We start from the raw sequence: 27,669 nt of genomic DNA, 5'->3' as shown, positions 1-27,669 counted from the left end.
GGTATAAGTATGTAAATCAATTAAATGGGACTGTTTTAATGACACATCTGGCTGGCGATATCTTTAATTTTAAAGAGAAAATCACGTTTCTGCACATTTCGCTTTTTACCCATTATGATACCCTTATCTGAAATTTTTGCTACCTTCACTTTCAAGTTGTTTTACTTACTCATGTGCGAATTAGAACTCATCTTACATGTTACATCAAATACATGAAATAAACAACGACGACCTAAGCTTAACAATCATGTATCATTCATGATATGATAGCCATCGATCATTCTTAGTTTCTTCTATTCTTGAAACAATTCATTATATTTTGTGAAGGCAAACAAAGCAAGTTTCTTCTTTTTTATACATTTGGTGGAAATGATCCCGAACAGCAAATAAACGAGCGCCTCTGCCATCAATATATATAAAAACAACAAACATTAGATTTAGATAATCAATTTGTTGCGATAATGATAATGATTTAATAATAAAGATGATAATAATAATAATGATAATATAATAATAATAATAATAACAACAACAATAATGATAAATAATGACGCCCATTAGCAACAGGTGTCCTAATATAACTAGCTAGTATCATTTTATATTTACATTTCATCACACGGAAACGTTACTGAATATTCTGTTCAATGACTATTTCCTTGTCTTTTAAACTGTTCCAGATTCTGGTCGACCATAATATCTATAAAATTTTCATCAAGCCTTTTGTCTTTTAAAATATTTCTGTAAGTTTATCAAATCTGTCAATATCGACTTTCTTGTTTCACTTGCTCGAATGAAGTTTTTTTTAACATTGCATTGATCAGTGCACGATTGCCATCTGACACATTAATGTTGATGTTGTGTATTCTATTTGAAAGAAAAAACGTTGAAAACGTTAGTAATATTCTTATATGGCGTCGGCCGACTGATCGGTGTAAATGAGGTCAGTTCCAATCTTCAGAAAACCCTGTAAAACAAGAAAAATGAAAAAAAAACATTATGAAGTACTTTTCTTTTCGTTCTAAAGTCCATCTATATACTGTAGAATATGTAGTCCTGAAATAACAGAGGAGAAATGCAATCATTGCGGTACAAATTGGAGTAATATAGTTATGAAAACTGTTTTAAAAAGTGGGACGCTAAAAACACACTGTTGTATATTAAAGCCCCTAAAGATGTAAATATATATATATATATTTATACGAACAAAGAAATCATCAGAAAAGACTAGACTGGAAATAAGTCATCTGCGCCTTCACTCACTATCATCATGATCATTGTCAATGAATTAGATATAGGCATGGTGTTGCTTCTGGCTGTGGACTCGGGCAAATAAAAGTCAGTGTCTACTTTACTAGAGGAGAAAAAATTGTGAACAAATAAAATTTTATATTTCTTTTCTTTTACATAGTCCTTATACAGTTGGATATTTCAAGGGATCAAAGAAAATGTGATAACTGACGTGATTTGCAGGGAACTGACAGAAAGTAAAATATCAAACTTAATTCCTTGAAATGTGTTCATTGAATTTATACCTTTCCCGGTGTGATGGATGAATTAATCATCTCAAAGCCATCCAGTTTCGGAAGAGGAACTCCAGCCATGCCCATTTCTGGCAACATAAAAAAGTTATTCAATGTATTACTTTTATATTTCTTTTACTCAATTCACTATTCTGTTGGTCTATATTTTGCGTCGAAGAAGAGGAAGATGAAGAAGAAGAAAAGAAAAAGAAGAAGAGGAGGAGGAAGAAGAATTATGATGTTTATGATGATGGTAGTAATGACGATGATAAAGAAAACAGATAAAACATTGAAAACGAGACGATATCATATAAGTTCAATGTCGTAATTTAAGTAGCCAATATTTTTTTAAAGACTAAAATCGATTTCATTAAAGAATATAATACATTTTTATTTCATAATAATCCATGAAAACAAACTGATGGAGCGTTCCAGTGGCGATATGGAAAATACAATGTGTATATACTACTTCAGACGAAAATAATGATGACCATCTTACTGTTAAGCTTCGGAAGTATTGACGTCTTAATAGCCAAGTCAACAGCTTTCTGAAGTTTTGAGATCTGTTGAAAGTTAAGAGTAAAGACAGTTTGAGTATAAATCCAATCAACACGGAATACTTCTTGCTCGCCGAGAATGGGTAAAAAAATTCTTTTGGGGCTTCATATTGAAATATCATGGGCCGGTCTATGTTGGATGGAGCAAAAGTTCTAAACAGATGCGATCGAGCAAAAACAAAAACAAACAAAAACAACAACAAAGAAATCAATACAAAACCTGATGTTTGCATAGATTTTTTACCATATTAAGAGAAATATAATAAATTTTACTATTCCACTTTCCTTACTTTACTTTTCTCATTTTGTTTTCTTGGTCGTAGCCATGAAATTTTCCTTAATTTATGTAGATACTGGCGTTGCTGTATTTCTATAGTGTAGTTGTTGTTGATAGAATCCGATCGCAATTGGCTCTTTGTTAGTCATGTTAGTAGGGACCTTGTTTTATTTATTATCATTTATTTATTTTTTTAAACCAATAAATGGGTGTGGCACCAATAGACCCGGTTGTCAGAGTAATCTGATCCGGGACCCAGACCGGTCTATTGATCTTTTTTTTGTCGGAGTGACTGCAAAATAAGGGTATGCATGTTTCATGGCCTGTTATTGACACAGCGGAGATAGCTAAAATGGAAAAAAAATCAGAACAAGTCCTTTTAGGAAGTAGTAAGATACTGCCCCACACATATTATAATATGGATATTATACTCACCGAAATCGGCCCCACCTCAGAGCGAACCTCTTTCAAAACGGTTCTATATATTTTTTTAATGAAGATTGAGGATAAAAAGAACAAGACGAATGACGATGTATTATAGGATATCTTGTAGAACGCACATTTTCTCGACAAAGAATCAAAGAAGTAATATCAGCCACGGATCAAGGAGTTTTTTGAAGGGGTGCATTTTGTTAAAAAAAAGTGAAAAAAGTCATAACCCAAAGGTTTTTTTTTTTTTGGGGGGGGGGGAGTGTTACGGTGTACGCCCGCTCCTCCCCCTTGATCCGCGTATATACCATTTTACAAGATTAGTGAATTGCAATACGAATAAACAAGCAAGTATATTAATCTGCCCATTGCCACTACAAGTCCAAGATTAGTCCCTGATACAAACCTAAACCTAATCGAATCTTGAGTTTAAGGGGCTGCTGCAATAGAATTAAGCATACTCAGAGCGAAACCGTTCCTTGACCAAATTAAGTTTTACATGTGATACTGTTGCTTGATTGTGAGCCCATCTTTTTTTATGTCCCGGAATTTGACCAAAACATTAACAAAAAGTATGGGAAACTGGCAAATATCCTCATTGGACATATACAAATTTCGTTTTATTTTTAATGATTTATTGATAATGAGCTACAATTTACTTTTATATTCTTAGACAATTTAAAGTTCTTTGTAAACTCTACTAACAATTGAATATGGGTACATTACATTCAAGCAAAAATGTTAAGATCGGGAAAATCATCAATATCCTTATCCGAACATGTCGAACTGATCATGATTCGCAAAGTGTTGGTAGGACCGAAGATCGAATCGCGTTCTGCCATTAATGAGGCAGGGGCCGCGGAGCCGAGTTGGGGGGGGATGGGGACTTTAAAACCGTTCTGCGCCCCTTTGTGGCTTGTGTATTCTTCCACCTTTACCGACTGGTAGCGTCTCCGTGTAACAGTTAAAGTATTTTCACTTTATTGTATTTTTTTCCTTAAAAAGAGGGGTTTTGAAAAAGGTTATACACAATAATTACCTGAAAGACGTAATCTTCCATGTTATGTTGGTCGCCTTCAGGCCGACGTTTAAGTCTGCAATGATGGACTGCATTTTTAAATATGGAAAGATAACTTCGATTAATGAAGGCAAACCTTACAAAATTCATTGTTGGTAAATAAAGTTAATGCTTTACCCTGTCATTTCCCCTCCACTTTCCCTTCTCCCACAATTGAAATAAAATCGTTATAGTATAGGCCTCATATTTTGACAATAGGCTGTATTATCAAGTCCATAAAGATACTATACATGACATACAAAGGAAATGTTATTTTTAGGAATATAAATCTTTTGCAAAGCGATTCATGATGAATGCTACGAACTCTAGATTGTGATTAAATTGTCAAACGTTATATCACATTTAGAAATGCCCAATTGGCATGCTTGGGCCGCATACATTCGTAATTCCGAAGCTTCGTTATTCAGAAGGTTCGGATATTCCGAAGGTTCGTTATTCCGAAGGTTCGTATTTCCGAAGGTTCGTAATTCCGAAGGTTCGTTAGTCCGAAAACGAAATGAGGTTCGTGATTCCGAAGGTTCATTAGTCCGAAAACAAAGTGAGGTTCGTAATTCCGAAGTTTCGTTAATCCGAAAACGAAATGAGGTTCGTAATTCCGAAGGTTCGTTAGTCCGAAAACGTAATGATTTACGAAACTTATTTCGTTTTTGGACTAACAAACCTTCGGAACAACGAACCTTATTTCGTTTTCGGACTAACGAACCTTCGGAACATCGAAACTTATTTCGTTTTCGGATTATCGAACCTTCAGAATAACGAACCTTCGGAATAACGTCACAAATGTTCGGATTAACGAACCTTTTTACGTTTTCGGATTAACGAACATCGAGGTATAGGCAATTTACGTGTTTCGGAATTACGAACCTTCGGAATAAAGAACCTTCGGAATTACGAAGTGTAACCGCTTGGGCTGGGATCATCCAAAGAGTATTTCATCAACAGTGGTCGTCATATCTTACAACTTCCCTTGATTTTGATTGGCTGAGACACACTGTTACTATAGTAACTGTCGGATAATGAAAACAATGTAATACTGACAACTTTCATCAAATTGCCTCCTCACCTGTCAAAGGTAATTTTCGCCTTCATAATTATATTTATATTAACGCCGTAACATGCATATAGCGGTTGTGGGGCTAATTCCTAAGATTGATTACATTGAGTATTGACCAATCGTGAAAATCGCGAAACTTTCTGTTACGGGACCCTGGGGTGCTATTCTTGAAAGCTAGCAACTTGTGATATACGTTTTGTCATTTCTCCCAAAGATGTGACACCGCTATGATTGTAAATAATCAATATTTTGAACATTGTCTTTTTTTCCCTGTCATATTTGATTTGATTTGATTTATTGTTTTCTTCTGCATCCATAACATTTGTATAATACATTTTTCATAACATAATAAACATAATATGTTAGCATTTTTGGCATAAATTGTAAATAAAGATTACTAAAAAGATAATTCCAGACAAAAATGATTAACTATATGATGTTCAAAATTTGCAGGAGAAGGATTGTCATCATAAGCAGATTGCTTGAAAAAAATGACAATCTCTGTGAGTCCCCCATCTTTTCATAGAGAAATCAATAAACATCCCAGTTCCAGAACATTCCCCCTTGGGAATCATTTTTATCAACATTATTCGTCCGACAAGTTTTAAGATCTGACAGCTATGCTTCGACTTGATAGGCCAAAAATCACTGGTACTATACCGTATATAGGGGTAGGCTCTGTCTGATAAAACGTCCGACAATTATTTTCTTTCATGAAACGCTCCCCTGGATTGTGCAAAATTGCACCTTATTATCACTGGGTTGCACATTTTAAGGTTCAGATACCGAACAACCCCTTATTCTTTAAGAGTGTATCATAATATATATACCACGCTCAGTGTGAACAAGAAGGCTTTGGTCTTGTTTGGAAGGATAGCGTACGGGGAGCAGTAGGCGACCAAGACAGCCTCGATGCCATCCGATGTGATCTTGACCGTGGGAGTTTGAGTGCTGTTCAGACTAATCATCATTGCCATGTTTGGGTAGAGTTTGCTGATCTGGGAGTGGAAAAATAAACATGGAAGTAAGAAGTCATCGATTATTGTTTCAACCTTTTTGATAATCAATAAAGATCTAAATAAACAGACAATACTGAAGAAAAAAACCCTGCATCTTTACACCAGGGATATGCCTGTTTACACTATTCTGATATCACAAGATGTGGCCGATAAAACTTTCTCCTTTTATTCAATGAATCCCAACCTTTGTCTTTTCTGTCTTAAGTGTCTTCCTATATACATGTATAACCAATCTTCTGATATGTGCTATACACGTGATACATAAATGCTGTTGTTCTTATGATTATGATATACTCAAATTTAATTAAATGATCTTTTCAAAAAGTATATATTGCAGATACCGGTGTTAGCGGTGTTTTTGTGTAATAAATACATCAAGAAAACTTAAATATTGCCATTTTTTAATGATAAACACCAATGAAAAGGTAATAAAGATAGCATCTGAAAAATATCTGAAGTGAATTTAGGCTTTGCAACCATTCAACTTTTACGGGCCCTGTCGTCCTCGATACCTCAGAAAAAATATCAACATATAGTTTGTTTAGATAATAAACGATTGTGATAAAATATAGATATTACAGAATATAGGATGTTCCTCAGGAAGTGGAGATGTTGCAATTCTTGACCCATATTCTGAGGTCAAGATTAACTTAGGCCCAGCATGGTCTTAAATATTACGAGAAGCTGAAAATATCAAATTTTTGTTTATGTTTCTTGCATGTTTTCTCGTACTTTACTTAGAAATTTAGGGAGTATACCTGTGGAAGGAGCATTTTTACAGCCATACTAGACGTGTTGAGGTATTTCTTCTGTTCCGGAGGCACCTTACATAATAGGAATAAACAACAATAATACAAAATTAATTTACGTTTTCGATTATGTACTGACCAGAGTTTGAGATGCCATTCTCATCTTTGGAAAGTTCCTGGATCAGATGATGATTTTATATGAATTTTCCATGTTACAAGTACGGCATCATTTGGCACAGAATTCATGATTGTGTATTATTATATTTATTTATTTATATATTCATGCATTCATTTATTAACAAATTAGTTTATTTGCTTATTCTTTTCATAATTTATCGGGGATAGGGAAACTGAAAAATTGAGATCTATTGTCACCACTTATTTGTGTAAACGTGGTTATTGTATACATACTGAATATCTGTGAAACACAGTGATATCTCACGTTATCTGGAGTCAGTATATGGTGGAGCTGACCGGTCTCCTGCAGGACATAACCGGCAGAGTTTGGCAGGTAGTCGGTTACCCACAGGAACAACATCTTTGAAGTCTTATCCGGATCCTGTGGCACTACTGGTATAGGTATGGGGCATTCGGTCGCATTTCCGATCGGGTAAGCTTCACCCTGCGTCATGAAAATAAAGTGATGATATAGTAATCCAGTATTCAAGTTGACTGGCAATCAACACATTTGTATAAAAGTTACACGTGACTTTACACAGTGTGGCACATTTTTTAGGTGCGAAATCAGGGGCCCGTTGCAGAAAGAGTTGCAATCAATCGCAACTCTAAAAATCACGCGCAACTTGATTTTGAACCAATCAACAGCGCGCATTTGGGACTTGCGATTGATTTTTTGACTTGCGTTTAAACGAAACTCTTTCTGCAACGGACCCATCGATTAAATTCACATGATATAGTTTATTTATATTTGTAGAGGTTTTTTTTTTGTTCTCCGGGTTTGTTCTTAACAAGCATTTGAATGTTATACTGATTATTTGTTACGAGCTGGTCCACTGTGTTAAAACACGAAGGACAAGTTGCGTCATGCGAAATTTTACGAACAGTTTTATGAAACAGCTCCCATGTATTTAAGTTAAAAACTTTGATTGTTATACATTGAACATTTAAGTGGGAAATTTAGTCATAAAAAGTGCAATCGTTTAAGACGTTGTTCATGAAGATATTGCTGATGGTGGTGCATAATGATGATGATTATAATGACGATGATGATGTTGATGGTGTTGAAAATGATGATGATGATGATAACGATGCTGATAACGATGATGATGGTGGATGTGGTGATGGTCTTCATGATGATGATGATAATGATAATGAAGAAGAAGAAGATGATGATGACGATGATGGTGTTGTTGATGAAGACGACGATGGTAATGATATTGGTGGTGTTGGCGGTGATTGTGATGATGATTATGATGATGACGATGGTGGTAGTAGTGGTGGTGATGATGATAATGGTAAAGGTGGTAGTGGTGGTGATGGTGGTGCACTGATGATGATGATGGTGGTAGTGGTGAAAATTGTGTTGCTGCTGCTGATGATATCGATCTAGACGCTATATAGACATGACGTAAAATCAGATTTATCTAGTAAATGGTTTGTATCTCTTGAATGTAGGACTCGCTCGTCGATAGAAGCTTACCTTGTGCGCTGTGTCGACTGATGTGTTGAACGATGGGCTTTCTACGAGAGAGTAGTCAAACTTAAACTTGTCTTTGTAGAGCATAGCCACTATATGTAAATAAAATTTAAAAATAACAATCATGCAGCGTAATGTTTTATTTTACACGTTTCTTATAAAATACACACTGTAAAAACTGTGGTGTTAAAACTGACACAATTGGTGTTGATAGAGGACCACACCATGAGATGTTAAAATAACACCCTAGAGATTGAACATAACACCAAAGAGTGTAAATGTAACAACCAAAGGTGTTGTAATAACACCTATAGGTATAAAACTAACACCACCAATTTAACACCGGTGTAAAAGAACTGGTGTGGTCCTCTATGTACACCGGTTAACACCACAGTTTTTGCTGTGCATAACTAATAGTTTCGATTCAGTTTGTGGATGTTTAAAGCATGTGTATTCGGATCCAGTGGGGCAGAGTGAGCACTCTAGCCATTTCATGGCGTACCATGTTCTGTATTTTTGTGAAGGACCCTTTTGATTTATATAAAAAATCACATTTTATTCCAGAATTCTGCGCGCCACCTTCATGAAATGCTAAATTCACTCCTCATCATAATAGGCTGTATATGTAACTTGTGTTAAAGAAACATCCACGGACACATACCGGCACTGCATGCTGACCGCTTTTTAGACATGTGCCCCAAGATCCTGGAACGAGTAAATTTCAAATTTCTGTTTTCTAATCAGTTATCTTTATATGTATGTATTAGTATCATTTCAGGTTCCATATCATTGTTGAAAGCGCTGTCGTAAAACAACGTTGTTTGCAAGTAACCGGCAAGTAGGCTATATAAATCCATATGTTATCATTAATTATTATCATTATTGCTATTGTCAGTAGTAGTATTATTATCATTATTATCACCATCATAATTACCATCATCATCATCATCATCATAATTTATTCATCATCATCATCATTATCATCATCTCCATCCTCGATCCTCCTCATCATCATCATTATCATTATTATTGCAACAAAAATTTTACCTTTCAATGCTCTTAATTTGTTTTCTAGATCAGTGTTGATAGCTTTGATAACGTTACTGCAGACCTGCAGCAAAGTAAAAATTGATATTGTCTATGCTTTACTGATGCCAATTATCTAGTTATACTGCTTTTTATTGTATGCCAAGAAAACAATTCATTTACAAATTTGTTTCATTTGTTTTCCGATATAAAAATCTCACAGGAACATACAATATGCATGACATACATTTAGAGTGTTGGAAACCCCGATAGAGGTTCCTCAAGAAATCCCTGATAAGAAATATCCAAAATTGGATAAGGAAAATGCAATATTATTGTAATTGCAAAGTGTATCATCATGCATTCATTTCACTGCTTATTCCATTCTATTTCATTTTTATTGATATATTAAAAGTCACTAATTCAACGGTCCATGTCATCAAGAGAATAATGAAGAAGTTGTCCTATTTTATCTAAATGAATAATAGTTATTTGCATGGTAGCTCTAGTGGTAGACCGTCCGCCTCATGAATGGGAGGTTGTGGGTTCGACCCATGGCTGAGTCATACCAAGGACTTATTAAAATGGAACCTTCTGCCTTCTTGCTATAGACGCTCAGCATTTAGATTGGCGAGAGGATTATGTTATGCAGGACCCGCTGGTTTCGCAGTTTCCTAACTGAAGTGGCTACTCTGGGTAAATAAAACATTATTAGTATTATCTCTTTGACTTTTCTTTCCTCTATATTCAATTTACGTAATAATCCCGTTATTTTAGAACCCCTTCCAATCCATCTTCTAAAACGGGATATGATATTTTGCTTTTACATTGTAAATTTTGTTAAAGTGAAAATGACATAGAATGAATAAATTAATGAATACAAATACCGATCGATTTACCTGATGATTCAAGGTTTGTTTCAGTTGAGCAGCGACTTCTTCATCATATTTCCTGTACATAGAGATTGGATTAAGACCAAGTTAATAATACGGTAAGTGCCACTTGGAAATGGATTAATTCTAAACTTTTTAAAGACAGCTTATGCATGATTGTTGACAAGACCATGTATAAGTCCATGACCAGACTCTGGAGACAGGGTCCAAAGATTCTGAATTCAGTCCTGAGCCATATTGCATTAAAATGCTTTTATCTGAAATTCTGAAGTAATCAACATTTATTTTGAAAAATGTTTTTATGGCTGTGTTTTAGGAGGGGGGGGGGGCAAGAAAAAAAATTCCCGGTCATATCATGGTATGTACAGGCAGTGGCGTAATAAGTCAAAAATTTGAAGGGGCCAGACATGGCGTATCGAGCAAATATAAATAAATAAAACCGTTGCGAATGAGCAAATTTTTCGACATTTTGATTGTATTGGAGCATTAGGGCGAAGCTCTATGCGGCAGTAGCAAGTTGAGTAAAAAAAGAAGACGGGGCACAGCATGGCGCGTGTTGTAAAAACTTTGTTAATATAAGTCCTAGGCGAGCAAAGTGATGAGCGATAAAAAAAATCACCTTTTCATGAGAATCTAACTTTGAAATAGATTTTGAAAATATAATCACATCTTACACTTTACCTCTTTACAAAGTATTTGGAATAATTTTACCCAGCAAACATGCATGTTCCCGTTTTACCAAATATTGGGTAAACTTTTTTTTAAGTGTTCCTTACGTTTTCCCATTTTACTATTTGACTGAGATTTCCTTTCTCTTTTTCCCTTTCCCTTTCCTTTTCCCCCCTTTTTCTCCCTTTCCTTCCTTTCGTTTTTTTCTGTTTTAGTTTGTTTCTTTTTTCTTTTTTTCACTTTTCTCTTTCTCCCTTTTTTTTTTATTTCCCCGGAGAAATCCGCCGGAGAGGGGGCAACCTGCCCCTCGCCTGTTACGGCACATGAGGGGAGGGGGAATGCTTCACTATGGGACATTAAAAAAATGTATATTTTTCAACAGATAATGACTTGAAATTTCATTTTAACAAGTATAACATGCACTGAATAGTGAATATCCATCTTGTCCCCTACCCGGAAAAGAGAGCATTCTCATTCCAATACCCCACCCCCTGTCAATTTTGTAATCATGACATGGAAATTATAGAGAAGATGCAGTGAAACAGAGTAGCACTATAATTACAAAATGATAAATTTATATTCATACGTACCAAGCCGATCCAGCGTGTAGTTCTACCTTTACAAACCCGACATGGAAATTACAATTTTTGGCACTTGCTGATGGTCTGCCACTATTGTCCACTCCTATATGGAAATCATTCAAAATATTATTTAACAAGAAATGCATATATTCCAATTCGTCGTAAAATTGGTAATCCTTACATAGTTTGGGTACTCATTACCATGATTACGTAGATATTTTGTGTGCGTCCGGCTTACTGACTCCTTTATTTTTTAATTTGAAAGTTGCAATTTCCGCTTACTTCCAGCCTCTTATATCTCTGTTTATTGATTGATTAATTTGTTCATTTTTTTTACTTATCTGTTCATTTCATCATTGATTTCAATACAATTCAATTTATTTTTCTCAGTATGAAAACAACAATATAATAGTACAAACCTGAAATATATCAGACATGGACACAAATAAAGTATCATAATGAAAGGGTAGCGGCCTAAAAGAAATTTACTTTATGCATGGCTGACCCAAATAAAATAACATAACATTTGAACAATACGCATAAAAGGGAAAGAATCGCCAAACTAACCCATGCAAACAAACAATCAAAATAATAATTAAGTCAAAAATGAAAAAGTAGTGATGATTTGGTATTTACAATTTAGTGTGTATGTTAATGCAGAGGCACACCCAAAGTCCGGAGATGGGTAACCCAGTGATGTACCCATGCAGGGACCGGGAGGGTTTGGCGGTGTTTCCTCGGAGACCCCCCCCCCCTCCCACCCCACTTCCGTTTATGAATACATGGATACACGTATGGTGGTTCCGGCAATGGTGTAGGCTTCCCATTTCCTGCTTTACGAATCAATTGATAAATATATTGATTGTGATGTGATTTATTCCACGAAAGAGGAGTTTGTGTTTTTTCTCTCTCTCCCTCTTTTTTGAGGGGGGGGGGGTCTTAAAATGAGAATATCATCGCATACCTATACGGATAGAAGCATCAAGAGAGATGTCAGCCAGTCTTCCGTCAAAGTATCCAGATTTAGTGATAATTTTACTAAATTAAAGCAACATTAGAAGCGAAAACAATGAGTCATTTTTTATCATGCTGTAGCTACTGCTCACACTTCTGCGATCACATCACGCTTATTCCTTCTCCTCACTGTTGTCTACTAGTCACTTCCACCACTACCATCTACTTGTACTACTACTACTACTACTACTACTACTACTACTACTACTACTACTACTACTACTACTACTACTACTACTACTACTACTACTACTACTACTACTACTACCACTACTACCACTACTACCACTACTACCACTACTACCACTACTACCACTACTACTACTACTACTACTACTACTACTACTACTACTACTACTACTACTACTACTACTACTTCTACTACTACTACTACTACTACTACTACTACTACTACTACTACTGCTATTACTACTACTACCACTTCTACTACTACTACTACTACTACTACTACTACTACTACTACTACTACTACTACTCCTACTACTACTTCCTACTACTACTACTACTACTACTGCTACTACTGCTACTACTATACTACTACTACTACTACTACTACTACTACTACTACTACTACTACTACTACTACTACTACTACTACTACTACTACTACTCATACTACTACTACTACTACTACTACTACTACTACTACTTCTACTACTACTACTACTACTACTACTACTACTGCTATTACTACTACTACTACTACTACTACTACTACTACTACTTCTACTACTACTACTACTACTACTACTACTACCACTGCTATTACTACTACTACTACTACTACTACTACTACTACTCATACTACTACTACTACTACTACTACTACTACTACTACTACTACTACTACTACTACTCATACTACTACTACTACTACTACTACTACTACTACTACTACTGCTACTACTACTACTACTACTACTACTACCACCACCACCACCACCTCGCTGAGCGAGACTATTTAGCTGTTTGTATACACTAATGCTTTTTATCAGTAAATTTTGTATGAATTTTACATGACGGAAATAATTTACCATACCAGAGGAGATATTATAATAAGTCTTTATGTCCTTCAAAAAAAATACACACTATATCGAAGTAGTCATAAAAAGTAATTAATGAGAACTAGGGTCTTACAGTGATATATTTTGACATATTTGAGGATTTGACTTAACACTTTCTCTTTTAACAATTTTGTTACAATACATCCAGTTATCTATATTAATTCACACATTGTATTATTATCCTGACAATACAGGGCTAAGTAAGGTTGTGATATCGATATGCAATTTACATGAAATCTTCTTTATCAACAGTGTGTCATCTAGAAACCGATACAATTTGTCAAATTACCATCATCAATTTGATCACACGGTTTGAAGTAATATATGTTACCTGATATTAAGAACACGCTAATTTTCCTGTGGTATAAAATCGAATAAAGGATACAAATAGGCCTATCCCCGCTAGAAAGAAACGTGTCGCACAGTGTGATCACAGTGTGGTTGGAGCACAATGCAAAATTTAATCACACTGTCCTGTTCGACGGGAGCATTAGAAATTGTTAATTACATCTTCACATTCTGATCAAACACTGTATATGATACTATATCATTTCCAGCAGCGATATAAAGTGATTGATTAAACGTTTAACGTAATCTGAGAGTTAAACGATCTTAAACTATATAAAAACATATATGATTTCACGCTGGAAAAATATAAAAATATTCTGAGCACTAAAAAGGCTCTTTATCTTTATATAAACACCGTTGCATACTGGATGAATTTTATAGTAGTCTTAATGAATCTTCAATAAATAGAGCATGGTTATTTTAACTACTGCAAAGTTTATATAGTAAAAAGTTATTTATAAGTGGATCGCAGCTAGGTCGCTGTAGGGTCGTAGTAGTTGCGCACAATATCGTGACTAATGAACAAGTCCCTGTATACATTCTATATATACTTAGAAATTGGATAGCAGTTTGGATGTAGTTAGGTCGTAGTGGCAACTCATAATATAGCGACTATGTCCCGGAAAAGGCAAAACGCACATACTTACATGACTGTATAACTGATATCCCCGTGCAGGTTGAAAGAAGCCTTATTCATTTGAAGCCTCAGCCCGTCCCCATTAGGGGTGATGGAGGCTGGTAAACCGAAGGATACGATCTTGATACTATAAAAACAACAACGTAAACAACAACAACGAATGATTTTTTCAACAAGTTCCAATTTTGATACCATTTTTTGTCTTTCTTTTAAAGGAATGTTTTATCTGGGTTAGATTCCCTTTTGAGGAAGGAGATCCTCAATTTTACAGCTCGATAAGGTGAACGTGACATTATGGTCGTGACGAGCCGTCGTCGTGAAGATCGTTTGATTTTCGATGAAACTAACTGAAAGAAGAGAGGTTTGTAGGTTGGTTACGAAATACATTGCGTATTTACATAACGAATTCTCTACTTTCATTTCCTCCATGATTCATGTATCATCATCCAATCTTTTTCCCTATTTGTCATTAATATGTGAGATTCGAGATGATGTGTATTGTTTCGGAACCAAACTTCTAAACGTATTTACAACGAGGTTCACAATGAATTTAGCTATAAAAAGGTTGTAACAAAATCTCAGTGAGCTATTACACATTGAAATAATCTAAACCATTTTATGCCACATAGAAAGGGAAACTTGCACATATACTGGCATACAATGGGAGCAACTGTAAATGTAGTTTACAAACAACAAGGAAGTATAGAATCATAATAATACCTGGGACCCGTATTACAAATAGTTATGATTGATCTGATCAGCTTCAAGTATGTGGAAGTCCACCAGTGTCATAATTTTTACTTTGGGAAATTTGCTAAATGTCCATTGAAAACAAATAGAAGCCTACCGACTTGTCAATAAAACTGTGAATGTATTAATAAACATCATAGCTAGAAAATATTTTGAACGAACATGTATTTTAGATGTTGACGTAGCTGGCTTTCTATAGTTGTGGTTGATTGGATCAGTAGTATTGTAACTCTGTGCAAAATGGGGCCCAGGTATATCATCGATCATCGGTATAGGTTCGAGCAGTAGTGGCGTGAGAGTATTTTGATTTCCTTTTGTGTGTGGGGGGAGGGGGTTGTCATTAAAAATCAATAACAGATTTAATATATAAAGTTGCAAACTACTCGGATTACTCATTTTGGTAATCTCCTTAATACTCCCTTTTCTTAATCTATTTTAGGTTCCCCTCTTAAGCTGTTCTTGTTCATCACTCATCCTTGCTGGACTCGAGTACGTCATCACGATTTTTTTTTCAATTTGCAAAACCTTTTTAACATGACAAAGTTTCCTTCAGCAAGAAATAAATCCATATCGTGCTGCACTCAACCCAGGTGAAGTGATAGGGTACCCGACAGAATTCATTTAATGTACCAAGCGCCTTTAGCAGCTGGAGCTAAAGACGCGGTATAGTGTGCCGTTGAATAGGCAATGAGATAATCGGCGCTTCGAGAATGCTACATTGTTATAATTGTAAATATTAAAATGAATAGAATTGATAATTTAATTTCATTAATTTATGCATTTTGAAGACAATTTGATATGAACCTTGCGTCGACCAAAATTCTGTTCCATTTTTCTCTCTTTATTCCAAACCTATGATTTTTTTTTTGCGTTTTGCAAGTATTCGGAGAGGTGCGAGGTGGTCCTCTCTTTCAATTCAATTCAATTCAAATAAACATTTATTTTCCTCCATTTTACAAAGTTACATTCATTATTGTTCACAAGAATACACTTCAAATCAATTTCTATAAAGAATATAAATATAAACAACTTATGTGTAAAGAGGAAGGCGTAAGTCCCTAGAAGCATAAGCTTGTGGCGGGATACGCCTGTGGACAAATATATACAATACAAAGATAAGAAGGGCTAGGAAAGGAGAAGAGAAGTAGAAAAGAAAACGGGAAGAAAACGAGGGAGAAGTGAGCAGGAAGGCGGGCGGGCATGAGTTACCGAGTACCGAGCAAATAGAGCGTACAACAATGTATGATGGAGAGAGGGAGAGATAAAAAAATAATAATGCCGCAACATTTGCACATTATTCATGTTAACTTAAGATCAAAAGGAATGTAAGGTATTAGGATATTCAAGCATAGGATGATAAAATTGATTTTTTAATCTTAAATTTTAAGCTAGTTGCTGACAAAGATTTTTTTAAGTAGTCTGGAAGATCATTCCATATTTTCGGGCCAGAATAACGGATGTTGTGTTGAAAGATAATCTTTTTGTGTTTAGGAATATATATTTGGTTATTTGTTCGGGTATCAAAATGATGTATATTTGATACATGCGTAAAGAAATCACGAAAATTTTCTGGAATTAGAGAATTTAAACACCTGTACATAAAATTACATCTCTGTGCATATTCTTCTTTGTTCGCTCTCTTTTATTCTCTTCTTTTAATTATGTGACATTTTGAACATTTTATGGAAGTTGGTTGTCCTTTTTCGCCACCCCAGGGTTTGACTTAAAACAAAACAAAAGAAAACCTTTTTAAAGGTACGGAGCCTTTACAGTGCCATCGACTTGACGAGATACGGTATCTTGCCAAGTTGACTTATAAAACGTTATATGTCAACATGGCGAGATATTTTATTTTGCCAAGTCGACTTATAAAACATTACATGTCGACATGGCAAGATATGAAGTGTCCAAGGCCCGGCGAGAGTCCAAATATCTCGCTATGTTGACATATAACATTTTTATATGTCGACATGGCAAGAAAAAGTATCTCGCCAAGTCGACAAGTCGATGGCACCTTCATAAAGGCTCCGCACAAAGGTGATGTGAGCTTGAACAAACAAAGTTGAATCCCTTGCATCGTAAACCTACTCCCGCCTTTTATTTTCACGCATAATGCTAAATATTATGTAAACATCATGCGAACTCTCTAATGATTGGCCTATGCTAAAATTAGCCCAAATTATTTACACTTTCTTAGAAGTCCGATACAAGGAAATAAAAACAACGAACTTTCTCTTTGAAAGATGAGACGGGAATGGGGAGAATAATAAGAGCTTTAGAAATAGTTTAAAGTTTTAAAAGTAAATTGATATTGGGCATATTTTCTTGTCTAATTCGCGCTGAAGAACTTAATCCACTTGTTTTGACTCGATCTGCTTTATATTTCTTTCATTGATTGATAAAGAATTAATTTCATTTTAAATTTTCAACAATCAAATTACAAAGTGACGCGAAATATAATACAACAATGATGATACACAACACAGTAACATTGGCTTTCTCAAGCACCGGGTAGTAAAATTGTCAAAATGAATACCCCACAATAAGCGATGGAAACCAATAACGAAAAAAGAACTGGACACCTGTATTTAGGTTTTCAACATAGTTAATGTGGCAGTCTATTCTGATAGAATGCTTTACATCATGTATGAAATAATGCAAAACGAAAATATGAAACTGTACATTTTGCGTTGCAAACTCAACCCGTAATTTTTTGTCGATGGTATATTGCTGTGTATGTCTGTTTCAGATTTCAAATTTAGGGCGTTACTCCGATTTGATATTTTTGGTGTTAATTCAACACCTCTGGTTGTTAATATTTACACCACATTTGTTTATTACTTTTACACTTGTTGGTTATATCAAATCTCTATGGTGTTATTTTGACACCGCAGCTTGTGGTCCTCTTTGGACACCTACAGCGTGACATTATTACTAATATGTAGTTTTGAAAATCGACTTTGAAAATAATATTGCTGGAAAAACTAGGTAACAAAAATAGGGCTACCAACTATACCACACAAAAATATTTTAAAAACGAAATAAAGTATGTGTTCCTCATTATATAAGATTATAATTCTACTCGTTTTACTTAATTTATACATACATTATTTCATGAAGGCGTGGCAGATGAAAAGCTAACTATTTTTGGAAATACACGCATGTTAGGCCTATGTCGTACTAGCACAAAACAATTTTTTCGAAATGTTATGCCGAACTTTGCCCCATGCCCCCCCCCCTGCAAAGCACCCGTTCAGTTAGAAGTGGAGATGGTATACGCTCTTAAAAAGGTTGGACAAACAAGGCCAAATTTTTAACCATCACTTGGCAACATAGTGTCCACACAACTATTGGTTAAAATAGTATCCAAATTGGGTAATAAAAACAATAATTGGGTTTACTAATAAATTTGCTCAATTTTGGTAATTATTGCTCAGAATATCCAACTAAAGATACACGACCCAAATACCCAGTATGTTGCCCAAATTTTTAAGCATGTAGTTGACCCGAGGCCCCCGTTGCAATTTTGTCATCTAAAATGGTAACATCCATGGAATCGTTGATTCTGACAGGCTGCTTAACGTTGTAACCATGGTAACGGGGCCCTCCCATCTACATTCTGGAGGGAGTAGGAGGGATCCGGAATGTTTTAAATGAATGAACGACAATAACTTACTTAGTTGCAGAGTATTCAATTGCACCAGACGAGCCATGTTGATCTGGAATGTGCATTTTTCCGATTTTTGCCTGAAGTGTCTTCATGCCGACATCTTTGACTGTAACAGAATTCAACCCAGGAACGTTTTATAGCATAAAAATCATTAAAGAATACATAAACACGGATCGTGCAACGTTTTTTTAAGTTTGGGATGTGAACATGACCAAAAATCTCATATTTCCGTACAGGTTTACGGAATGACAGTGGGAAGGATCGAGGGCGAGAGGCTCAGTCTGCTCAGCCTTTCGCTGGTACCGCTGGCCCTGATTTGAAGACAGTGGAAACATTTGGATGTCTAAAATATGATATTTATTTAATCTTATTTGATTGAGGTTTTCTCAAAATAATTAAGCTTGAAGACCCCAAAACTATTTTCAGCTCGTTCACGAACATGATATAATAATACACGATTTCACTTTTCTTGAGGCCGTGGGCTTAGAAAAAAAGTTTATGAGCTCAAACTCGGAAAGGAAAAGAGAGGTTGTTTTCGGGTTATATTTTGCAATCTCTTACAATAGTGTACTAAAATTCAAAGAACAGTAGGCCTATGGCTTGGTAAAAATGTACTTTAAATACATTTTGTTTTACATTTGTCTGTTTGTTACTTATTCATGAATTGCTTAAATTTCAAAGCTCAATACTCAAGCAACCCTGTATAGTTACGCTATCGAGCTCCGTTTGGGTTTTATTATTGCTTTGCTTATATTTCAATTCTCAAATAGGCAACTAATGTCTATAATTTATTTTGAGCGATTGGAACACTTTTCTCATTGCCGCACTTATGATTCAATCATCAGCATATTCATCAGATTCACCTACTTGAATTGATACCGTTTTGAGTTAGTCTGCCTTACTTAAACTTCAAGCCTTAACAGATTCAAGCAACAACTATATACTCACAGAAGTTGAAACCATTTTGAATTCTTTCAATCATCAACAGATTCAACTAAATACCCGTTACCTCTGAGAAAATGAGAGAATTTTGAGATATCAGTACTTTACTTTACTCTAACTCAACAGACACAAATCTACTCACATAACACGACATTAATAGATATCCCTCGAGTTATTCTTGCCTTACTTAAAGTTCAAACGTCATACCCAAATAGCATACTCACATAAGTAGAGACCCCTTGAGTTATTCTTCTTGCCTTACTTAAATTTCAAACGTCATACCCAAATAGCATACTCACAGAAGTCGAGACCCTTCTGAGTTATTCTTGCCTTGAATCCTGGGAGCTTGTTCCAGCCAGCCAGCTTCCATTTGGGGTAGTACCTTTCCTTGGACCCGTTCGTCACCTGGAAGAGGGACCAACCCATGACAAGGACCATCAAGATCCTCGAACCGATTTTCTTCGTCGTCGACATAACGAATTTAGGATTAATTTTGATGGAGTTTGGAGAATATTAATCGTCTGGCTCTCTTGCTCCGATTCAAGAACCGAATGAGGAAGGAAAAGCAATGCTCTCGACTTTTGAGATACATCACTTCAGTTTCGCAACTAACATGATTTGCATTGAAAGACATATTATTGATTATGTCAAAGTTTCATAGTCAATGATCAACCTGGGAAGATGCAATAAAAGACAAATCAAGGCGTGGAAGGAGGGAGTGGGGGATGTTGATAATGGGATGGGGTGAGTCTCTAACAAAATTAGCAATCAAAATATTGGATCTGAACATAAAACAGGGCAAACTGTGGAAATAGTGAGTTTTTAATAAAAACGAGTGTTCTCTCTAAGTTTTAGAGTTCTTCTGTTCTTGTGAATAACTTATATGGATTTTTTAAACATGAAATGGCCCCAAACTGATGTATACACCTACAAAAAGATCGATTAAACATTATATATCCCCATAGAATAAATATTTTATTATCCTTTTGTAACGGGTGAATGAAAAACGGACAGCTAGAGAGACAGAGATATTATGAAGAGAGATGAGTGAAAGAGAGGGAGAAAAAGAGAGAGGGAGAGAGAGAGGGGGGAGAGATACATACAGACAAGGCGGTGAGAGAAAAGGTTGGGAAAAGAAGGGTGAACAAGATAGAAAGAGCGAGGGTGGGAGTTGGGGCGTGGTGATGCATTCGAAGATTGATTGATCGTATTTCAAAACTCATTAGGCCTTCGTCATTGCTTTTTATTGAGAGCTCCTTATCGAAGATGAAACCATGTCCATTTATTCAATTTAATTTTTATCTTACCTTAAAAAAATGAAGAGTCTCAATATAAAAATTTAGACTATAAGTGGAACTAACTTAAGTATAAGAGTTCAAATTAATTTTATGATACCGCATATTGCGTACTGCAGCTGTTCTTAAAAGATTTACACTGTAACCGAAACTAACTTCAGTTTATTTTAAGAGTTCAACAATATGAAATTCAGTACATATATAGGTCCATTACATAATACCTACTAATATGAAGTTCAAAACTTATATAAGTCAACTCTAGAATTTAGCTAATCAGGCTTAAAATGTTGTAAATTATTTCAAGTTTGATTCGTTATTATCTATAATAAATCTTAAATATCGGGTTAGTTTTGTGGTAAGAACAAAATAAATTTGCTACTAATAATGTTGAGAGACAAATTGTATCAAAACTGTTCCTCTTTGCAGGCGCGGATCCATGGGTGGGGGAGCCGAGGGGGCCTTGCCCCCCCCCCCTTCTGCAAAAAAAAGAGAGAGGGGAAAGAAAGAGAAAAAGAGGGGAAGAGGGGAAAGAAAAGAAGAAAAAGAAGAAAGGAAGAAGGGAAGAAAAAAGAGAGGAAAAGGGGGGAAAGAAAAGAGGAAAAGAGAGAGAGGAGAGGGGGAAAAGAAGAGAGGAAAAGAGAGAGGAAGAGGGGGAAGGAAGAAGAGGGAAAAAAGAGAGAGGAAAGGGGGGAAGAAAAGAAAAAGGTAAGAGGAAAAGGAAGAGAAGAAAGAGAGAGAGAGAAAGAGGAAAGAAAAGGAGGAATAGAAGAAAAGAAAGGGGGAGACCTACATGTAGGGGTGCCGAATTGATATTCGAACTAGGGGCGCCAAATTGATGTTGGACCTACATGTAGGGGCGCCGAATTGATATTCGAACTAGGACGGCGCCGAAATGATGTTCGAAGGGATGTTAAAATGATGTTCGAACTGGGGGCGCCAAATTAATACTCGAACTTGGGAGGGGGCCGAATCGATGTTCGAGCTAGGGGGGCGCCAATTGATACTCAAAGTAGGGGGGCGCCGAATTGATGTTCGAACTAGGGGGGCGCAAAATTGATACTCGAGCTAGGGGGAGAAATGATATTCGAACTAGGGAAGGCAAATTGAGTTCGAAGGGATGCCAACATAATGTTCAAACTGGGGGCCGAATTGATGTTCGAACGGGGGGGGGGGGCAAATTGATGATCGACCTATATACATGCAGGGGGGCCGAACTGATATTCGAACTGCCGCCTTGTTGTTGGCTCATTGTTCCATATATTGAAAGTTTGAAATGCCTTGGCCTTGAGGTTTTTAGGCCTTGGGTTTCCATGCCTTGGCCTTGGGGATTGAAGCCTTGGTCTTGGGTATTAAAGCCTTGGCCTTGGAGGTTTGAGCCTTGACTACAACACTGATGGATATATTGATAGATATTATTTACAGAAATTTTGAAGTTTACTTGCACACACTAAGAAATAAATGTTCAGAATTGAACCCCGAAAGGTTGATGCAAAATCAGCACCCTATGGGTTAAAAAATTGAACCCTGCGGTTGGGATTCATTTTTGCACCCTGCGGATTCAAAATTGCACCCCTAGGGATTCAATTTGAAATTTAGGGTGCAGTTTTGAACCCGCAGGGTGCAAAAATGAACCCCAACCGCAGGGTTCAATTTTTGAACCCACAGGGTGCTGATTTTGCATCAACCTTTCGGGGTTCAATTTTGAACCTTTATTTCTTAGTGTGCAATATGTAAAAGAATAAATGAAACTTTCATTGTAATGGTGAAAGTTTCGGATGCGTTTTTTATTTTTTGACGAATCTTCAAATACTCAAATAACTGGAATAACTCAATGGTTTACATCGTTCCTATATTTTTGTTTTATGTAGTAATGCGTAAAGACAGCTATACACAGTTGATGATACGACACCTTTTCGTTTCCAATCTACAGTGGGAAATCACGTTTAATTTTTTTTAATGAATTCCACTGAATCTATTACGTGGATTTACTCAGGCCTTAACTGCAGTTGCTATCATTTACATTCATTGTTACATCTTGAAATAGTTGATGTATACAAGATACATGGGACCTTGGAATTCATGTTTCACTAGTATTGTATGAAAGAGAGAGATAAGAACTTATCGTCCAAAATGATGCGAACTTAAGAGCATTGTTTTCATATTTATAAAGACACTGACAATAAAGTATATTTTTACAGTATATTTATCTTTAGTATCTTGTATTCTTTTTATATACACCGTTTACACGCATTCTGTTTATTTTGAAAATCTATTTGGAGTTTATAAAATTTGAGCAAGATTATAAGATACATAACCTCTTGATACTTTATATGATTGTTGCAAGAGCGGAAGAGCCAATGTTTGTTGATTAGGATTGACAAGACAACTCACTGTTTTGAATGGATTTCAAGCGAATAACAAAAGATTATATAATATATCCAAACACTTACAGATCTAAGTAGAAAGTGCACTCCCAATTAGTAAATGCTGAGTGCTGACTACTGAGTCTACCTCAACTATATAATAAAAAGCATGTAAATTTATATCTTTTCAAGAATATCTTACCCAAAATAAAATATTAATTTTCTTTCATGCAGAATATGCAATTTAGTTATTGCACAACCAGTTTTCATACGCGGCGATACAGGGGCGTCATCCCCGTAAGATTTTTCAACCCCTGAAGCAAAAAGTAGAAAAGAAAAAAAAATGGGAGTACCCACAAGAACGAAGAATGCCTACAATGCAAGAGAGGTTTCTGTGAGAAGTAACTGAACTAGACATTACCCATTCGGCAATGGGAGTCAATATTTCGGCACGATTATTACTTGACTTGAAATTAGGGCCCCCTAGAAATCCTGGATCCGCGCCTGGCTCCCGCTCACATAATTCTAGCAGGGCCTACTCTGAAGAGAAGTTAAACGAAATTGAAAGCATCAAATGGTTAAATTAGAAATCGCTCGAGTTTCCCGCTCGCATTGATTATTTTTTAAAGTGATATTACATTTATTCATGAACACATCATTATAAAACCATTATTCAATTGCCTCTTCTTCATGCATAGGCGGATCCAGGTGGGGGCCCGAGGGGCCCGAACCCCCCTATTGGTAGAGCAAAAAAAAGGGGGAAAGAAAGAAAAAGGAAGGAAAAGAAAAGAGAAAAAAGAAAAGGAGGAAGACGAATGAATAAAATAAGATGAGAGGAAGACTTGGAAAAAATATTTTATGTCACTATATAAAATTTTCGCTCGCGCTTCGCGCTCGCATTGCCTGTTAAGTGATCCACATATCTTGTTCAACACGGAGCTTTAATATCAAGTTTGGAAGTCAGTATACAAAACATATTTCTCCTTGGAAATCGAACTTTCATTAATTTTTGTGATTTACATATTGATTTTTAAAAAGTGCTCTGTAAAAATGTCAGTTTTATGGTCTGAATATTAACATTTTCCAATTGAGATGTGCGTTCGCGAATTTTGATTTATCAGGTACCTATTATTTTCATGTATTCCATAAAGTTTTCAAAATATCCCTTTTCAGGTCTGATTGTCAAAACGCATCAGCTAGCGCTGCTATGCTTGCATTTTTGATTGGCGGGTTATGTATGTCTCAATATTGATTGTATAACAAACTACTTAAAATCCCCTTTTCATGACAGTTTATCAAATATTTCGGCTCGCGATTTGCGCTCGCATTAATGGTTAAAAATATATCAACTAATTAATGATGCATCCTATTCATAATAAAAAGGTGCTTGAAATGTTTAGTGTTCAGGCCATAATATCATCAGATTCCGTGCCCTCATTATGCATTAATACTAAGATATCAATTTAATAATTATATTGTCACTTTTGTTTTATCTCGCGCTTAGCAAGATGAATAGGAAGATATATAGTCATCATATTCATATGATAACATGTCCTAAGGATGTCAAGGTCCTATGTCTCAAAATTAAAGTAATAATGAAACAGAGCAGCTCTTTATCAAGGGCGATTTATATCCCCCTTACAAGTTTCCTACAAAGTGTTTGAAATATCAGATCGGAATATCAAATATTTTAAGCTCGCGTTTCGCGCTCGCTTTTATTTTCATGATAAAAGATTGTTTAGAATGCCTAGATTCTAGGTCTGAATCTGAAACACGCGCGCGCATTTTCATTCAGTTATCCAGTTTCAGACCACAATATCAAAAAATTCTGCTCGCCCTTTGTGCTCGTATTATTATTGTAGGAAGATCCCTTTCATGATTTACAAAACATGAACAGAGTATCCCGTTCAAGGTCGAAATCTCGATTTTTTACGCTCGCGCTTCGCGCCCGCATAATTTGATTGTGAAATATGTAATGTCTTCATGGCTAAATGCAAGCAGTCCTTAAAAGGCACTTTTCGATCAGTTCAAAACGTATATAAACATTTTCTGCTCGCGCTTTGCGCTCGCATTACTTTTTTTGTATTTAAATGATGTTTTATTGGTCACTTCAAGGTACATTCATTCAATACAGTTGAACAAATACGAATGATACATTATAAGAAATTACATAACAGTTACATAACATAAGTGGATAACCACTGTACCATGTCTCGCCACCTGCGTTCGTGGACACTCCTTTTGTTATTTCGAATTGCTATATTCTTTTCCATTTTATATGATCTAGTTAACAAATCAAAACAATCAGAAACTGTTGGTTTACATGATTTACATCTACTAAGATAAATTGATTTCTTTGCAATAACTAAAACATGATTAAAAAGAAGACATTTTCTTGATAAAATACCGAGTATTACACTTTTTTCCGTTAATAATGAAAAATCAAACATAGTGAGTTCTTTTCCTAGCTGATTCCAAAATAACTGTGTAAATGGGCAATTCCAAAATAAATGTTCGATCGTTTCAATTTCTGCATTACAGAAAGAACATAAAGGTGAAGTAATGACTTTCATTTTATACAACTTATAGTTCAAGTTTAAAATATCGTTCAATAATTAGAACTGAAATTCTCTGTAATTCACATCAATAGTGTTCAATAAAATAGATGAACGAGCTAATGCCAATTCTTTATCTAAAACATGATATCTGTTTTGAAGTCTAAACGTACTTACAGGACGCTCATATTTTTCTGCTACTAATAGATCATAAAAATGTTTACTTTTTAATATGTTTAGCTGTACCAACTCAACAGGAAGGATAATATTTGATATAGTTGCATTCTTAAATGAGTCCGTATATGATATTTTAGAAAATTTTGTCTTTAAAAAAGCAGAATACACTCCTTGTAATCGAAAGTAGTCGTTGGCATCTAAATCAAATAACCTTTTCTTTTCATCCAATCGTCTTAAAGTACATCCTTCAGTAAGGATGTCATTAAAAAACACAATTCTTTTTAAAAACAATTTTCGAAAGATTATATCTCGAGTAACTTTCAGTTGTTTATTGTTCCAGATGATCTGGAACTTCGTATTATCCTCTCTGTTTCTCACATTAAGAGAATCCCAACATTGTAAAATATTTTTATAAAACTGAGGAATATCAAAGTTCAACATTTTTTTAGTTACAGTTGAATACACACTGTTAGAAAAAATAAAAGAAGTTCCTGCAGCAGAGTCTCGAGAACACCTGAAATCTTACCGAATTGCGTAATCTTACAGGAAATTGGTATTTGATGTATGGAATCTTACAAATTTCCTTGAATAAAACACCCTTTTCCCCTTTTTAAACAGACCTGTTCTGTTAAATTGCAGAAAAATTCTTGTTTTATGAATTTACAGAATGATTCTGTTATTGCTTTCTACAAAATCTTCTGTTTATTTTCTGTAAAATCACGGGTTTTTCACCAATTTCCTGTAAGATTACGCAATTCGGTAAGATTACAGGTGTTCTCGAGACTCTGCTGCAGGAACTTCTTTTATTTTTTCTAACAGTGCAAACAATCCCCCGTTCTTTTTAAGGTAATATTGAAGAATTTGAAACCATCCTTGTTTATCCGCATGTTTAATTCTCTCTATCCAAAATAACTGCTGGGCTTTAACAGCCGAATACACATCTACCATCTTAATTCCTCCGTTTGATAGATCCTGGATCATGACGTTTCTTCTAATTTTGTCGGGTCCATTCCATATAAAACTGAAAAACACCCTCTCTAACTTTTTAAGAAACCAATCGGGTAAAAGAGTGGATGAAAATAAATAAATGAATTTGGATATTCCAAATGATTTAATTATTTGAATTTTACCGAATAAAGTTAGGCTTCTCATTTTCCACATGTTTAAAGTAACTTGTATTGATGATAGATTTCTTCTGCCTTTTTAACTTGCGCAGTATCTGATCCAGTACCCACAAAAGAACCAAGCACATTTATAGTATCTACAAAATTGAAATTATGTCTGAAAACTGCATTCGACACATTACCAATCTTTAAAATTTCTG

The 27,669-nt window shown here is 35.4% G+C and overlaps 1 protein-coding gene across 1 annotated transcript; it reads right to left on the bottom strand.

Moving 5' to 3' along the window:
• Positions 1 to 811: 811 nt before the first annotated feature.
• On the bottom strand, positions 812 to 20,516 carry LOC121407191 (bactericidal permeability-increasing protein-like). The gene is made up of 16 exons (XM_041598145.1): positions 20,255 to 20,516; positions 19,020 to 19,119; positions 14,604 to 14,720; positions 12,474 to 12,547; positions 11,519 to 11,612; positions 10,266 to 10,317; positions 9,388 to 9,451; positions 8,344 to 8,432; positions 7,126 to 7,305; positions 6,693 to 6,758; positions 5,746 to 5,913; positions 3,823 to 3,890; positions 2,790 to 2,832; positions 2,020 to 2,083; positions 1,533 to 1,609; positions 812 to 964 (listed from the first exon to the last, which is right to left on the bottom strand). Exons 1-16 carry the CDS (start codon positions 20,427 to 20,429, stop codon positions 905 to 907), a joined length of 1,491 nt encoding a protein of 496 aa, XP_041454079.1. The 5' UTR covers positions 20,430 to 20,516; the 3' UTR covers positions 812 to 904.
• Between the last annotated feature and the right edge of the window lie 7,153 nt (positions 20,517 to 27,669).

Source organism: Lytechinus variegatus, chromosome 2 (assembly GCF_018143015.1).
Source record: "Lytechinus variegatus isolate NC3 chromosome 2, Lvar_3.0, whole genome shotgun sequence".
In the NCBI taxonomy this organism is placed as follows: domain Eukaryota; kingdom Metazoa; phylum Echinodermata; class Echinoidea; order Temnopleuroida; family Toxopneustidae; genus Lytechinus; species Lytechinus variegatus.
This window is presented reverse-complemented; position numbering and strand designations above follow the sequence as displayed.